Source organism: Meles meles, chromosome 1, assembly GCF_922984935.1.
Source record: "Meles meles chromosome 1, mMelMel3.1 paternal haplotype, whole genome shotgun sequence".
In the NCBI taxonomy this organism is placed as follows: Eukaryota; Metazoa; Chordata; class Mammalia; order Carnivora; family Mustelidae; genus Meles; species Meles meles.
The window spans coordinates 174,819,301-174,835,654 of record NC_060066.1 but is presented as its reverse complement, the minus strand read 5'-3'; the positions used below and the strand labels follow the sequence as shown (position 1 = coordinate 174,835,654).

General features: G+C 35.1%; 1 protein-coding gene across 1 annotated transcript in view; it reads right to left on the bottom strand.

Moving 5' to 3' along the window:
• TUT4 (terminal uridylyl transferase 4) overlaps positions 1–16,354 on the bottom strand; it is a 124,072-nt gene that overhangs the window by 23,529 nt on the left and 84,189 nt on the right. Inside the window, 11 exon segments of the mRNA XM_045998664.1 lie at positions 1,254–1,283; positions 1,285–1,337; positions 1,421–1,468; positions 1,786–1,963; positions 2,106–2,183; positions 6,849–6,962; positions 8,627–8,716; positions 9,031–9,134; positions 9,237–9,294; positions 11,915–12,018; positions 13,933–14,019. Of these exon segments, the coding sequence (XP_045854620.1) occupies positions 1,254–1,283; positions 1,285–1,337; positions 1,421–1,468; positions 1,786–1,963; positions 2,106–2,183; positions 6,849–6,962; positions 8,627–8,716; positions 9,031–9,134; positions 9,237–9,294; positions 11,915–12,018; positions 13,933–14,019 (944 nt within the window).

The window sequence follows — 16,354 nt, the reverse complement described above, 5'->3', positions numbered from 1 at the left end:
TCTCCATTATAGTTATTACCATGCCCTCCCAAGAGGCAGGTCAATAAAAAAACGTCAAGAATCAGTGCTGCAAGGGAAAAAAGCTATAGATATTTCTGCTTTTCTTACCCTACATCCCAAAGAAAGAGTACATAAACTGTACTGAACAAAATCAAGGTAGAGACAGTTTCTCTCTTGAGATTGCTTCTCTTTGAAGTTTCTTTCTCTATAAAACTTAGACCTCCTCCCATTAGAAAGCAAGCAAAAAACAGAGTGAGGGGGCGCATGGGTGGCTCAGTGGGTTAAAGCCTCTGCCTTCAGCTCGGGTCATGATCTCAGGGTCCTGGGATCGAGCCCCTCATCGGGCTCTCTGCTCCGCAGGGAGCCTGTTTCCTCCTCTCTCTCTGCCTGCCTCTCTGTCTAGTTGTGATTTCTGTCAAATAAAAAAAAATTTAAAAAAAAAACAAAAAACAAAAAAAACAGAGTGAGACCAAGAGCAACAGGAAATACTATGCCACTCAGTTCAGGCAAAAAGAATCCTCTCAGTTACATGCTATCAAATTCAGTTACCAGGGCTACACCAAAATTAGAGCAGAAGTCTCAGCAAGTAAGAAAGTATTTCTTTGGTGTTGTCCTCTCTGTTTATATTTTCATCAAGATTTCCAGAGATAGAAGGGCAGTGGGCAGCACCTCAAATTCAAAATTTAAGGATACTGACTCTTGATTATCTGCCTTCATTCATTCAACAAATGTTTATTTAGTACATTCAATGTACCATCTTTTTTTTTTAAGATTTTATTTATTTATTTGACAGACAGAGATCACAAGTAGGCAGAGAGACAGGACGAGAGGAAAGGAAGTGGACTCCCCGCCGAGCAGAGAGCCTAATGCAGGGCTCCATCCCAGGACCCTGGGATCATGACCTAGACTGAAGGCAGAGGCTTTAACCCACTGAGCCACCCAGGGACCCCTCAATGTACCATCTTAATAGGTACTGGAGATATGGTGGTGAAGAGACATAATAGACCCTTGTCCTCGGGAGCTGTAGTCTAATGGCAGAAGACAGAATTAAACAAGTAGATACACAAAATTTAGCAAATAGATAACTCATTATGAACTATGACAAGTACAATAAAAAAAAATACAGGGAATGTATAATCATCTCTTTCCTCTATTTCTAACACCAACTTGGAAATAGGATAAAATTTACTATACCACAAAAAAGGCAGTTCTATAAGAAAAAAAGATTCAGAATCCAAATTATGTAAACTTACAGCTTCTCTGCCAATGAGTGGATAAAAGGGGGGTACCAAAAAGCTTCCTTCCATTGATAAATGCCTTCATGATAAAATTGGTCACTATTGAAAAAAGAAAGAATAAAGATGAAGACCTTAATGTGTAAAAGCTTTAAAAACAGGGGATTTCTAAATTTAAAACTTACTTTTTCTAGAAACTCCAGCACCAAGGTTATGATTCAAGTCAAAAGGATCTAGAAAAGAAATATTTATTTTTTAATTAAGAATTCTGCTCACTGTAACATAAAATATACATATGAGCCATACCAAGAGAGTAATACTTTATAACTCAGACCATTCAAGTCACCAAATTATTCTTCTAAAGTTATAGATTTTAAAAAGATAGAAATTGGGGTAGGAGGAACAATAAAAGGACAGAAAAATAAAAATCAAGAGGAAGAATCTTCCAAATTCTAATGTGTTTTCAGTTTTCCCTTCTATCTCCTTGCGAAATGAAACTCCAGCTTTCTGTTTCGTTTTATTCCTCAGTTAATGACAGCTAAATGATTACCTTCAATTGCAATGCATTTGGATGTCCACTGCTTCTCAAAAGTTGTCAACAGCTTTTTCTGCCGAATGCTAATTACATATTCCTTGAAATCAAACTCTTCAGTATAGAAGCGAAGCAGTCCCAACCAAAGCTCTCCTAATGTTTCTGTGTTCTTTCCAAGTGAAGGTAAACGCTTTTTCTATAGGTAAGAAAAAAGAGGGAGAGAGGTGTCTATACCTATGCAAAATATAGAATCCAAATATAAGTAAAATTATTAAATTATGCAAATCCCAACACATATCAGTGAGCATTCTATAACATAAAGACTATGAAAAAATTACCAGTTCTTCTGTTTTATCAAAGAAAAATGCATTCCATCCATCAACCATTCTCTGTGGAATCTGTTTCCCATCAAATATCTGTAAAAATAATTTTATTATTAGATTTCAAGTCCTCTAATCCAAACGCCTAAGTATCCTCATATCATTTTAGAATGTACCTATAAGAGATATTGAGATATTTCTTTCCAAAAGGAACATGTCAGGATGGTATAATTTGATGCCAGGTTATTAATAAATGATATGTATCTGAAAAAATCAAAGCTAGGAAAGGAGCTTGAGACTCTCCAAATGACACATTTGATGTTATCTATTTGGCCTGTCAAAACACATCCAGCCCAAGACTAATGAAGTAAAACAAACAAAAAAAGAAAACCACAATTTATCTTTTATTTTTATTTATTTTGTTTTAAGATTTTCTTTACTTATTTGAGAGAGAATTAGAGTGAGAGAGAGAGAACATGAGAGGGGAAAGGGTCAGAGGGAGAAGGAGACACCCCGCTGAGCAGGGAGCCCGATGCAGGACTCAATCCCAGGACTCCATGATTATGACCTGAGCCAAAGGCAGTTGCTTAGTCAACTGAGCCACCAGGTGCCCCGAAGACCACATTTTCATCAAAGGATCATAGATGTAGAAATCCATAATATCTACTGATTTGTACACCAAAAGGAAATCAATGGAACTGCTTGTTTGGGGGAAAGGCTCTAGTACTTGTAATCACTTATGTCTATCAGATGATGCTGAAAGGCCCTGGGTATTGACTTCTTTAATGAGAAAATCAGACAGCTTTTCCTGACATCTTGATAAAAACTATAAAATCTTCATGATTATGAATAATAATCCACTGTCGTGAGGAAAGGGAGGGGGAGTAATGCTCCTTTACTAGAAGAAAAGTATCTCTTTAAGATGAGTTCTTTAAAAAGTAAAAAGCTACAACAGGTTCACAGTCAGCAGACCTCATTTCTAGTCTTAGTCCTGCCTGGTAGTGATTCTAAAGACCATCACCCTCCTAAACCCTTCACTGTTATCCCATGAAAATGAGAGATTATAGAGTAATTAGGTCAGTTGTTTTCAAATTTCATTTTTCTTTTAAGCTGTAGAATCCTTTCCTAAAATGGAACCTTCCTGGAAGCTTAAAGTAGATAAAAGCAGAGGTACTTTAACAGAATCCTAAGGGGAGAAAATATACCCAATTTTTCCTTATCTCACTTCTCAAACATGCTCTAATGCGCCCCTAGAGCTTACCAGAAAATACTTTAAAACCATCAGATAAGGTGGTCCACATCATCCCTTCCATTTTAGATGGCACGGTGATTTACAAAATGAACATGTCTGGCCCCTCTAATTTCACTCTCAGGTTTAAGCTCCTTATACAGCCATGCTCTGGAAGCATGTTTACAAAAAGATGAAGTTTCCAGAAACTTAAGCTAAGAAGTTGCTTTTTTTTTTTTTAAAGAAAGCGAGCGAGCATGTGAGTAGGGGTAGAAGGACAGAGGTAAAGAGACTCTCAAGCAGACTCCCACTGAGCATGGGCCCCAACTCACTGCTCTATCTCACAACCCTAAGATCATGACCTGAGCCAAAATCAAGAGTTAGACACTTAACTGACTGACCCACCCAGTCACCCCAGTTACTTTTATATTTATGTGTAACATAAATACAGTTACCACTTATCTACCATAAATTCTGACACTTCATAAAACAAGGGAGAGGGTGGCAATTAGATATTGATACCTACAACAAATCTGCCCTGAAAAAAGAAATGAAGGTATTAAAGAAACCAAAGTGTAATATTTTACCATTATAGAATATTGTACCCTTATTTATAAGTATTACATGGGAATAATAAAAGCTACATTGTTAGACCTTGATTCTTTTTAATATAATTCTTATTTTGACTAAAATCTATGATCCAAACCCAACTATGATGGCTGCTAACACAGTGAAGGGGACCCTGTAGGCCTTGAAAGGTATTTAAACACTGATTTGCCTATTTTTTTAAATGAGCTCTCATATTTCACTTTCTAACTTTCTGCTGTTTCAGCCCTTAGAAGGATTACTGCTATTCCCCTTTCTCTTAAACACACACACGCACACACACACAATTTCTCTTTCCATTTCTCTCTCTCTCCACACCAATCATGCCATACTCAAGTTTTGAGTTCTACTCAGTCCTCCCTAAAACCTCATGAACAATCATATTTGTACAAGGAGTGGCCCTGTATGTTTTCCATATTTAGTTTCATATTTAATTGTAATACTTTAGTATCTGCTGCTATATTTAAACTGCAATACTTAAACTTTTTAGTTGTAAAATACACAAAACAAAAATGATTATGATGGTAAATTTTACAAGTGTTCAGTTCAGTGATATTAAGTACACTCGTATTGTTGAGCACCATCACCACCATACATTAACAGAATTCTTTTCACCTTGCAAAAACGAAACTGAACTATTAAACAATAATTCCCCATTCCCCCCTCTCCTAGCCCCCCAAAACCACCATTCCACTTTCCATTTCTATGAGTCTGACTACCCTATATAAGTGAAATCATACAATATTTAGTCTTTAGTGACTGGTTTACTTCACGTATCACTTAGCATACTGCTCTCAAGAGTCAGTCATTCAATTGTAATTTTTAAGCTAATATAAGCTAAGAAAACATAGAAGTTTATAATATCAAGTGTGATTACCACTGCTTAATCCTCTTTTAGTATTTTTACATGAAAATTTATTTTTACTTATGATTTTCTAGAATACAGCAAAATCATCCTGCTTAGGAAAGCTCCTTTTGACCTAAAGAACTTTGTATTGTTAACCATGAAAAATACGTTTAGCAGAGTCTTACTTATACCCAGTCACTTCAAGTCTAGGTTCAATTATAAATGGAGTCAAAGATCAACAGCTTCATTAAACATATCCTTACCCTTAAAAGTTGATCGATGTCAATGACCAATACTTAAATGATGCCAGAGCAATGGACAATGGGGTCCCATATGACAAGCAAAAAAGGCCAGAAGCAAAAATCCATATATCATCAGTTCATATGTATCACAAAGCCCCCCACAATCAGAGCTCATTATGATGGAAAACATTCCATGGACTGTCTCTCATTTCATCAAGCACTGTTAAGCAGATAATGGAAGAGTTCTTGAAGTTGGCTACTGCAGTGCTGCCTACATTTTTCCAATAATAATATTAATACAGCTGCTAATGACAGTACTAGTAATAATAATGATGATGATAAAGCAAGCATCATTTATGAACACCTACTTTAGCACCTACTATAATTCAAGGGCATTTGATTTCTCTGTTCCTTAGATCACTAGTGAAATAACACTATTATTACATTATTATTGTTGATGAAACTCAGACTAGTGGCAGTCAGGCATCTTAGTGAAGGCCACAATGTCAGAATTAGGGTTCAGACCAGGTAAGCTCTAGCTCCAAAATCATGCCCCACTCTTTGCATTATATAGTACTGCCTGAAAGGCTCCTCATTCATGGATAATGTAATCACCCACAGATAAACCACCCTGAAAACAAAATTTGTGTGCTACTTTAGTTAATCTTAGTTCTCTGTCAAAGTCATAACAAATCATAGTAAATGGCTGCTATGATATTCCTGTGTAATAATGCGTTTAAGACACCCAAATTTAAAGCCTTAACAACAGTTAGACTAATACAGAGAATGACCTTGGCCTTGCCAGGCCTCATTAATTCATTTTAAATATTAAATATCCTACTATATACAACCTTGTTAAAAACCACATCACTCAACACAGATTTAGCAACTTAAAATTTTCTGCCAGGAAAGGATATTTGAAATTTTTGTTTCTTCTCCACTGTTAATTTAAAATGGGAAATAAATGCTGCTATAAATACATGGCATTCATTAGAACGTTTTAAAACTTACTAACGCCATCTAACATCCACTATATGGCTTGCTTAATTTGTGATTTTCTTCTCTGCTGTGACCACTGGTTTTGTGTAAAGTCAGAGTATATGATTTGTCAAACAATTCTGATGTGTCTCTCTTACCTCAAAATAATCAACTTTCTAAGAACTTAAAACTGGATTCTCCCTAATACTTGCAAATACACTTTGTGCCAAGAATGAGGAGGAACAGATGGGGTGATTAAGAACTCCTTTAAACCTATTTCACACAGTATAAATTGGCTACAAAAAGGGAATCCATGAGTCACCAAATCTGAATAAACAGGAGTATAATGTTTCTTCTGATGTATATTCTTATGCTTAATGCAATAAACATGACCTTACAGAGATGAGGAAGAATTTCCTTGGGTTTTCTCTCAACCAAAATTCACAAAGTTAACCAAAGTATACACAAGAATATACCAAAGTTCCTTGTCAGGCAGAAGCAGGGAGAATACTATGGAGAGAAGAAACTTTATATTTGCATCTGAAAGACTAAATGCATGAATTCATGGATGCCTATAAGACTTTCATAATCATTTGCAGCATTCTAAGACTATGAAATACAAACACGCTACAAAAGATACTTACTAGTTTTGTTTATCTAAAACTTTCGGTATTCTATATTCTCCCATAATGAATTTTTCAAAAAAGATTCATTATGTGATTACATCATTAAGGGATGAAGAAAACTTAGGATGTCCATGCTAGAAAAATCCTTCATGACCTCATAAACTGATTAAGATCTACTGTGTTTAGATTAATGTTTTCACAAGAAACTCTTTTACAGTTTTCTTAAACACCTACCTCTTGTAGAACTGGGATAACAGGTGGTTTTCTCTGCTGCAGAAAGTACAGCACCATAAGGATATAAGCATATGAAGATAAACTTCCCCTGGAAGCATCTCCAATGTCACATCGCTGAAGAAACAAAACAGTGATTGAAAATATAACTTCAGAATCTTATTTATGCAGAAGTACTGACTATTCTGAGATACTATCTTTTTAACCCATCAAACTGTCAAATATCCAAAAGTTAAATAACAAGCTATTATGAAGATGGGTAAACAGGCACTCTCATACATTACAGATGACTGTATAAATTAGCATAAAATCTATGAATAATTTGATAATATCAAAATTACAAAGTATATCTCACTTAACCTAGCAATTCTAAGAATTTATCCTGCAAACACACCAAACACCAAAAAATATGTGAAATAACTAAATAAGTTTTTTTAAGCATAACCCTGTTTCAACAGCAAAAAGCCAGAAACAACTTAAGACTCCTCAATAAAGTACAGGTTCTAAACAACTGATGACTATTTACACAACTGAATAGGGTGTAGCCATTAAAAATGAACAAGGAAGGAAAAAAAAAAAGAACAAGGAAGCTCTAGTATACTAACAGGAAGTACTTATTAGTATCTATTCATCAGTGAGAAAAGCAAAGTACAAAACACTGGTCTTAGTATATTTATACCCATTATAAAAAGGAGACAGGAAATTTTTGTATTTGCTTATACTGGTGTATTTTTGGGAGGATACGAATGAACTTTTAACACCAGCTGAGTCACTGGTTGGCTAGGAGACAGGTGTAGAAGGGAGATTTTCCACCAGAAATCCCTTTAGACCTTTTGAATTCTGAACCACATGAATAAGTTGACTATTCCAAACAAAAGTTTTAATTAAAAATAAACCCTAAAAGAATCCTCAGAGGCTTCCCCTGAGTAAGACTTTAGCTGATATATAAAAGGGGGAAGAATGATTTCTCTGACATGAAAGACTTAAGTTTCAATACCACAACACCACAGAAGTACAGAACCATTATGCTGAAATTATTCTGTGAGGTCAATCTAGAAAAGTAGCCATATAAAATTTAATTTGAGGATATGACTAAATGCCACTCTTTTCTAAGATGACCTCTGTTGACCAAGACATGTATAGGAAATATCTAATCAAGTATTGTCTCCCTGTTGTAGAAGAGTGGATTTAGCAAAATGAAAATGCAACCAAATCACTCGGCTACTAGGAGCCTTCCACCAACACATTAAAAAAATTAACTATTTATTGAGCAGCTCCCATAAAGCAGGTACACTAAACTGGGGATACAGGTCTCCATCTTCATTGAGTTTACACACTTAGCTAAAAAAAGAAAACAGAATTCAGTATTATAAGTGTTATAATAGGAGAAACACAAGATTTTATTGGGATTTTTTTGTTTTCTTGGACAGAAAAATTTATGACTAAACCCAAATCTCAGATGTCCTAACCCAGAGATTCTTAAGTAGCATGATATGCCAATTCTCATAGCTGGGGCTGAAAATCTTTACTGCATTGAGAAATTCTACTACTGAGAATTTACTCAAGTGTTACACATGGGAATAAAGCACATACAGGGAAAAAAAACTAAGACATTACTCTAGTAAGTATAAACTTAAATCATTTACTATTGAGTGCTTCCTTTAAAAAGCTCAGATAGACGAAACTGAGAAGATATTTTTCACGAGTCTGACACCGGTATATTTCATTTTAACTACCATGAGTACTATAACAAAGGAGATCATTAACTAGTTCATAAATACCTTTGCAAACACTTTCATAGTATATCCCAAGTACTGTACTCTAGGATCAATAGCTGCATAAGTAGCTAGCATTCTTGTGTTATGTTGAGCCTGAAAAAAATTACATAGCTGAAAGCATTTCAAATGTATTAAACTTATATATCAGATAAAAAGACATAATATACTCCAAATATAATATATAACTGTAAAACTTAAAATACCTGTAAATGAGTCAAAAACTAATCTTCAATCTGAAGGAAATATCAAGATGATTCTTAAAAATTTTTGTCTTAAAATGCTCCTATTTAAAACTTTTAAACATAAATGTGTAAGTCAGCGATCTGTGAACTTTTTTTTTTAAACCTATAAACTTTTAAAATGACAAGTGTAAACATACCTAGGTCTATACAGAAGGAGAAACTTACCAATGTATTATATAAACTGATATCACCTTCTAAACCACTTCGTCTATGTTCAAATTTTACTATAGGCACCTTGGCAGTAGTTATAGGCAAAATGTTTCTTAAACCTGATTTAAAACAAACAAATACAAAAACTTCATTAGGTTAAATAATTTTCATAAATCTAAAAAATATTTTGTTGCTTTAAAGCTGTAACTTCAGATTCATACCTGGATGTCTCTTAAGAATTTTTGCCAAATTTTCAATTATTTCTTTACAGTTTAATTTCTAAAAAACAAAAGAAACAAATAATAAAGTTTGTCTAATTCAATTTGGCCTTGTGCAAATTCACTTTAATCAGGCATTTAATACTAGCATTGAAAATCTCCAGCTATAAGCTACTCAAAGTATGTGGTCTAGAGACGTGCAGTAAGGCCACCATCTGGAAACGATGGAAATGCAGAATCTGAGGCCCCACTCCAGTCTACTGAATCATAATTTACATTTTGACAAGATTCCCAGGTAACTGACATTCACATTAAAGTGTGAGAAGCACATAGACAGGAGAATAATGTTTTCAAATACGTGAATATGTAACTAGAGATGGATCTGGTGAAGGCAAAACAGTATAGTATTTAAGAATACGGGTTCTTTAAAAAAAAAAAAAAAAAAGAACATGGGTTCTGAATTTAAACAAAGCTGGATTCAATCTTCAACCAGTTATTATTAATTAGCTGCGTGACTTTGACCAGATCCTTAACCCCTTGGAGCCTCATATTACTAGTCTATAAAATCAAAATAATTATAAATTCCTGTCCTATCAAGTAGTTGGAAGGATTACATGAAACATGTATATAAAGCATTCAGCAGCATACTTGACACAAAATAAGCACTTCAAATCTGTGAGCTATTTATTTGTCATCATGTTGATGAGGAAAAGTAATCCAATTACCAGTACCTACTTCTTCAAGAAAATTCTTACCTCTACAAATTTAAATATATTGATTTTTTTAAAAAATCAGAGACAGCAGAGTTGCTATGGTAACAATAACCACAATACAAGGAATAGGGAAGATAATGGCATTATAAATTAACTGGATTAAGGGGAAGAGTATATACATCAGTGCCCACACTTACTACTAAAATCACATTTGCATATCCCAAACATGCTCTTTTTAGTACTGAAGAGCACTAAATCTTTGCAGCTTAACTTGAGGATTTCAAGGGAATCCACAGTTGCTAATTAAAATAATAAAATTTATTATGCAAGGATACAACTTATGCTAAATTACAAGTTTCAACTATGTCTCATCTGGAAGAGAATGGATTATTTTTCATTGCTTCAACTTTTCAGTGTGAATGGCACAGATGATATATAACAGACAAACCCTTAGTGATCAGAAATCTGATTATTACGTTTTATACAGAAGAAACCCTAGCCTCCACCCCTGGGTAAAATAATTTCCTATCCCTTCAATTCTTGCTCTTCAAAATGGAGAGGGGCAGCCTCTTTCCAGTAGATGGCATTGAGTAGAAGTTAGTTAAGAAGAACCAAAATACTTATATTTTCATTTTCTTTCTTTTTTTTTTTTTTTTTTTGATAAAACGTTAATACCAGAAATAATTTCTTAGGGCCAGAAATAAGGATCTACCAGACATCAGTACTCTGTCATCTTTACTCTGGTTCTAACAATTTAAAAGCCACCTTTTGAAACAATTTTCAGAAACGCATAGGTACACTACTCTGCTGAATTCTTTTATAGTATAACAGAGGCTATACTGACACCACTACAGATGCCAGAAGCTTGGCCACACCCCAATCTTGCAAGCAGTCCCTGATTTTGAGACATAAATTCCAACAGTTATGTTGATAAAGGAAGGAGCAACTATAGGGATCCCCCTCCTTTCTAGTTGCTGCTAGGAAGGCCTGGGATAGTTCCCTATCCAATCAGTTCCTTTCTTTACCAGAGCTTGGACAATCTTGTTTCCACTGTTGATGGTACATGAAAAAAGAAAGCATAAGTACCCACTCTCACTGCTGAAGACTGCTCTGGGGCAAGGTCTGCTCCTGGCATCTCACAGTGAAACTCCAAAAGTAGAGGTTAGGTTCTACACTATTAGTACTATATTTCAGCTACATTATGGGTTAAATAAATTACAGAGAAGCAGTGAGATACAATGGAAAGAGCATGAACTGTGGAGTCAGACAGACCTGGGTACGAATCCCGGCTCCAACATTTACTAGCTGTGTGAACTTGGGCAAGTCAGTTTATTTCTCAAAGCCTCAGTTTCCTCATCTGTAAAATGGGGGAAATTATCTACCTCGAAGGTGGTTTTAAGAATGAAATGAGGCCTCAGTAAATGTTAGTTCCCCTCCCCACCCAAAATGAATTTCTAAAGCTATCCTAGAACACATTTGTGAACATTGCTTTACAGAAAAAAATGTGGTCTAAGTGCCCCCAAATTACAATTAACTTGTACAACACAACCCATTTATAAATTAGGTGTCCACTTTAGTGATACAAAGATATCACCTAATGAAAGAGATATGAAAAGACAGAAGAAATGAGATCAGTAGCACTAGCTGCACATTGGTTCCAATGAAAAAAACTGCAACTCTATGGTGTATTAACTTTTTCCAAAAATTCAATACAAAGCACTTTTAACTTTCAGGGACATGGTTTTTGTGATATAAAATTACTGAATTTTAAGTAAATTTACTTCCTTAGACATCTGAATGTCTTCTAAAATGAAAATGCTAAATGCTTTTACATTTCAAATACTATTATTGCTAATATATTTATACAAAGAATGACACCATACTTTTATCAATACTACAAACATAATTTAAAATACATTCACCACTGCAAGAAAATAAACTTCTACATCTCTTTCCAAACACTCTTACCTCTGCATTTTCATGGCCTTCCAGGGTCATACAAATATCCAGATCACTATCACGAAATCCAAATCCATTCTTAGAAGAGCCAAATAAGCACAATCTTGCCTTTTCTAAGTAAAGAAAAACAAAAGTAAAAAGTTTTACAATTAGCAGGAAAGAGGAGTCTTCTATTACCCACTAATGGACTAACACAAGATGATCTTGTCTACTTTTATGGCTTAAATACCTTCCATTGCCAGATATACTGAGAAATTCCCAAAATATTCAACTTAAGCCCAGATCTCTTGCCTAAGTTCCCACAACCCTTGTTTCCAACTTTTTCCATTTTTCTACAAACATCATAAAATTAACAAGTCAAAACTAAGCCTTCAGCTTTTTACTTCAAACTTACTAATGCTCTTATAATCCCTCTTCTCAGCTAATAGTATCTATCTACTCGACTGCTCACAGCACCCCCTCTTTTCAGCTTCTACATCCAAACAGTCACCAAGTCCATTAATTTCTTTCAACTTAACTATCTCATAAATCCATCTACTTTTCTTCATTCTCCACATCACTACCAAGAGTAAAGTTCAATATTTGGAGATTTATCTTTTGGAAATGAACGAGTTTTTTTCAGGCACAATTCCAATAGTTTTACAAATCACCTTAGTACATAGACTTAATTCTCCCAAAGTGAGTGATTAATCCATTTGATATAAATTATGATAGGGTTATCTTTTCATATTTAGTGTCATTCAATAACAGGTAGCACTTCAAGCAAGCTGTCACTTAACTGGATTGGATTTCTCTCGCTATTAATTCTTTAGATTATATATTTAGATAAGAAATTCTGCATTTCGAAACCTAATTCTCCAATTCAGTTCTGATGTCCAACTTGAAATTTCAAATGGCAACTGAGAGACATAAAAGAAGCTATGTTCATCAGCAAATAAAAATGTGCATGAGTTTAATATAACAGACTTAGATTTGGTGAGTACTTTACATACTAACAAATATAACAGAATATGGAATCCTATAGTATATAACAGATTATCTTTTACAAGTACAAATTCATTCTGATGTATAAATCAACTCTTTATCCTTTTCTAAAATATTTGGCCACATAACCCTTGATTCTTCACCTCTGTACCCCAAATCTACTCCTTCTGCTATTTTGCTATCTCAATTAAATAATATCACCCAACTACTGAGGTAAAGTCTTGAAATGATCCTTGACTCCTTTTTTTCCCTCATATTTACCACGTAAAACAAATCCTACTGGCTCTACATTCAAAATATGTCCAATTTCTAACCACTTCTAATCGACTCTTACAGAACATTCGGATGTATGTCTCATCCGAACTTATGCAACAGCCTCCTAAATTGTTCCCCTTGCTTCTATTGTTAAGGACCTATACTTCATTCCCTCAGATCATGTCACTTGAGTGTTAAAACCTTCCAGAAGCTTCTCATTAGACACTCAAAATTTAAAACCCTTCTACCAATACCTATAAGGCTAATGATTCAATCTCCAGGCTACCTCTCAGACCTCATCTTTCTGTTACAGTCTACCTCACACATTCCACTGCCGCCACATTGATGTCCTGCATGGACTTCAAACATGACAAACATAATTCAATCTTGGGGTATCTGTACTTGCTGTTCTTACTCTCTGGAATGTTCTCTCCTTGGATATTCATATAACTTGCTCCTTCACATTATTCATGGCTCTCTTCAAATGTCACTTTATCAAAGAGAACTACCGTAACAGTATAAAAACTTCCCCATCACTATCCTTTTAACTCCCACATTTTAATAGCATTTATTTCCTGATACTATATTATATACCTATTTGTTAGCTAACTATGTCAACCCTTCTTAATAAAAAACTTTCCAAAAGCAGTTTTCACCTTTTGTATTGGTACTGTATTCCCAGCGCCTAGAATAGTACCTAAAACATAACATTCAATGAACACTTTAAATAGAACTCAGACTAGGTGGCTATAATAACAAAAACAATCAATTTTTAACATATGACATACCATCATATTCTTTTTGAATAAACTTTTCCAAGCCAATTAAAATTTGCTCCCTGTTGTGTTGTTCAGAAAAGGGTGGTGATAACTCATCTAAGTTAAAAAAAAGAAAAAGGAAAAAGGAAAAAGAAAAGTAAGGAAAATGGAATCTGAAAAGGTCTTCAATTTTTTACCCTAGACTCTTTACTTAAAATTTCATTATTTATTAACTTCTCTGACTTTAAAGTCATAAATGTTACCGGGGAAGGTAGGGGCAGGGGACAGCAGAAAAATAATTTTTATAGGTTTATGTATGTTTTACATATGATCATTTTCCCTATGAAATACCTACAAAATATATTTACCTCTATAAATTCTTTAATATTGTTTTCTTCAGACGTTCTGCTCTCTTCCCATATGCTTGTTTCTCCTTCCTGTAAGTCTATTATACTCAGTATTGTTATGTAAAGCACCTGACCCATTCAAACCTGAGTTTCCTCAAATGCCTGGTCAAGATTCCTATTTTCCCTGTAAGATGCTTCCATCCACAGCCTTCAATGACTTAAGTGAATTTTCTTATTCCCTAAAGCACTTGCCAGTTTATAGTAGCCATTCAATTTTCTAGTTATTTCATTTATATTCATATTATTTTTCCAAATAAGACCACATAGTCTTAAGAATAGTCTTTTTTTTTTTTTTAAATCTCCTCCTCCAGACTCACCCCCAAGAGTTAATACAGTAATGGGAATAAAGCAGTAATTCAGTAATTTACAGTAATGAATTAATATTCAGCTTTTGAAAAACAAATGTAGCATCTGGGATTGCAAGTTGAATACAGGTATACTTCATACCTCATACCTCATTTTACTGCACTTCACTTTCTTTCCCCAGATACTGTTTGTTTTTTCTTTAAGATTTTATTTATTTATTTGACAGACAGAGACCACAAGTAGGCAGAGAGGCAGGCAGAGAGAGAGGAGGAAGCAGGCTCCCTGCTGAGCAGGGAGCCCGATGTGGGGCTCGATCCCAGGACCCCGGGATCATGACCTGAGCCGAAGGCAGAGGCTTTAACCCACTGAGCCAAGCAGGCGCCCCAATACTGTGCTTTTTTTTTTCACAAATTGAATTTTTGTGGCAACCCTGCACTGAGCAAGTTATCAAGCACCTTTTCTCCAACCAGCATTTGCTTACCTTATGTCTGTGTCACAGTTTGTAATTCTCATATTTCAAACTTTTCACTATTAGTGTACTTCCTATGGTGATCTGTGATCAGTGACCTTTGATGTTACTACTATAACTGTTCTGGGGTGTCACAAACTGTACCCAAATAAGACGACTTATTGACTTAATCAATAAATGTTGTATGTGTTCTAAATGCTCCACTGACTGGCCATTCTCCCCATCTCTCTCCCTCTCCTCAGACGTCTCTATTCTGAGACACAAAATTAGGCCAATTAATAACCTTACAGTGGCCTCTAACTATTCAAGTGGAAAAAAATATATTATCACGTCTCTCACTTTATATCCAAAGCTAGAAATGATTAAGCTTAGGGAGGAAAGCATGTCAAAAGTCAAGATAGGCTGAAAGCTAGGCCTCTTTCACCAAACAGCCAAGTTGTGACGGCAAAAGAAAAGTTCTTAAAAGAAATTAAAAACGCTACTCCAGTGAACACCAGCATGAGGGGCACCTGGGTGGCTCAGTCAAACATCAACCTTAGGCTCAGGTCATGATCTCAAGTTCCTGGGATCAAGCCCCACATTGAGATCCCTTCTCAGGGGGAGCCTGTTTCTCCCTCTCCCTCTGCAATTTCTCCTGGTTGTGTTTTCTCTCTCTTTCTCTCTCAAATAAATAAATAACTTTAAGAAAAAAAAAAAATATGAACATGAAACAGCCTTACTGCTCATATGGAGAAAGTGTGAGTGGTCTAAATAGAAGATCAAACCAGCCACAATACTCACTTAAGCCAAAGTCTAATTCAGAACAAGGCCCTAACTTTCTTCAATTCTATGAAGGCTGAGAGAGGTGAGGAAGCTACAGAAGAAAAAGTCTGCAGCTAGCAGAAATGGGCTCATAAGGTTTAAGAAAAGAAGCCATTTGCATAACATAAAAGTGCAATGTGAAGCAGCAAGTGACAGAGTAGATCTAGCTGAGATATTAATGAAGGTGGCCACACTAAACAACAGATCTTCAATGTAGACAAAACAGCCATACAATGGAAGATACCATCTAGGACTTCTATAGCTAGACAGGAAGAATCAATGCCTGTCTTCAAAACTTCAAATGGCAAGCTGACACCCTCTTGTTAAGGGTTAATGTACCTGGAGTCTTTAAGCCAAAGCCAATGCTCATTTACCAAACTGAAAATCCTAGAACCGCTGGGAATTATACTTAATCTACTGTGCCTGTGTTTTATAAATGAACAAAGCCTGGATGACAGCACAACTGTCT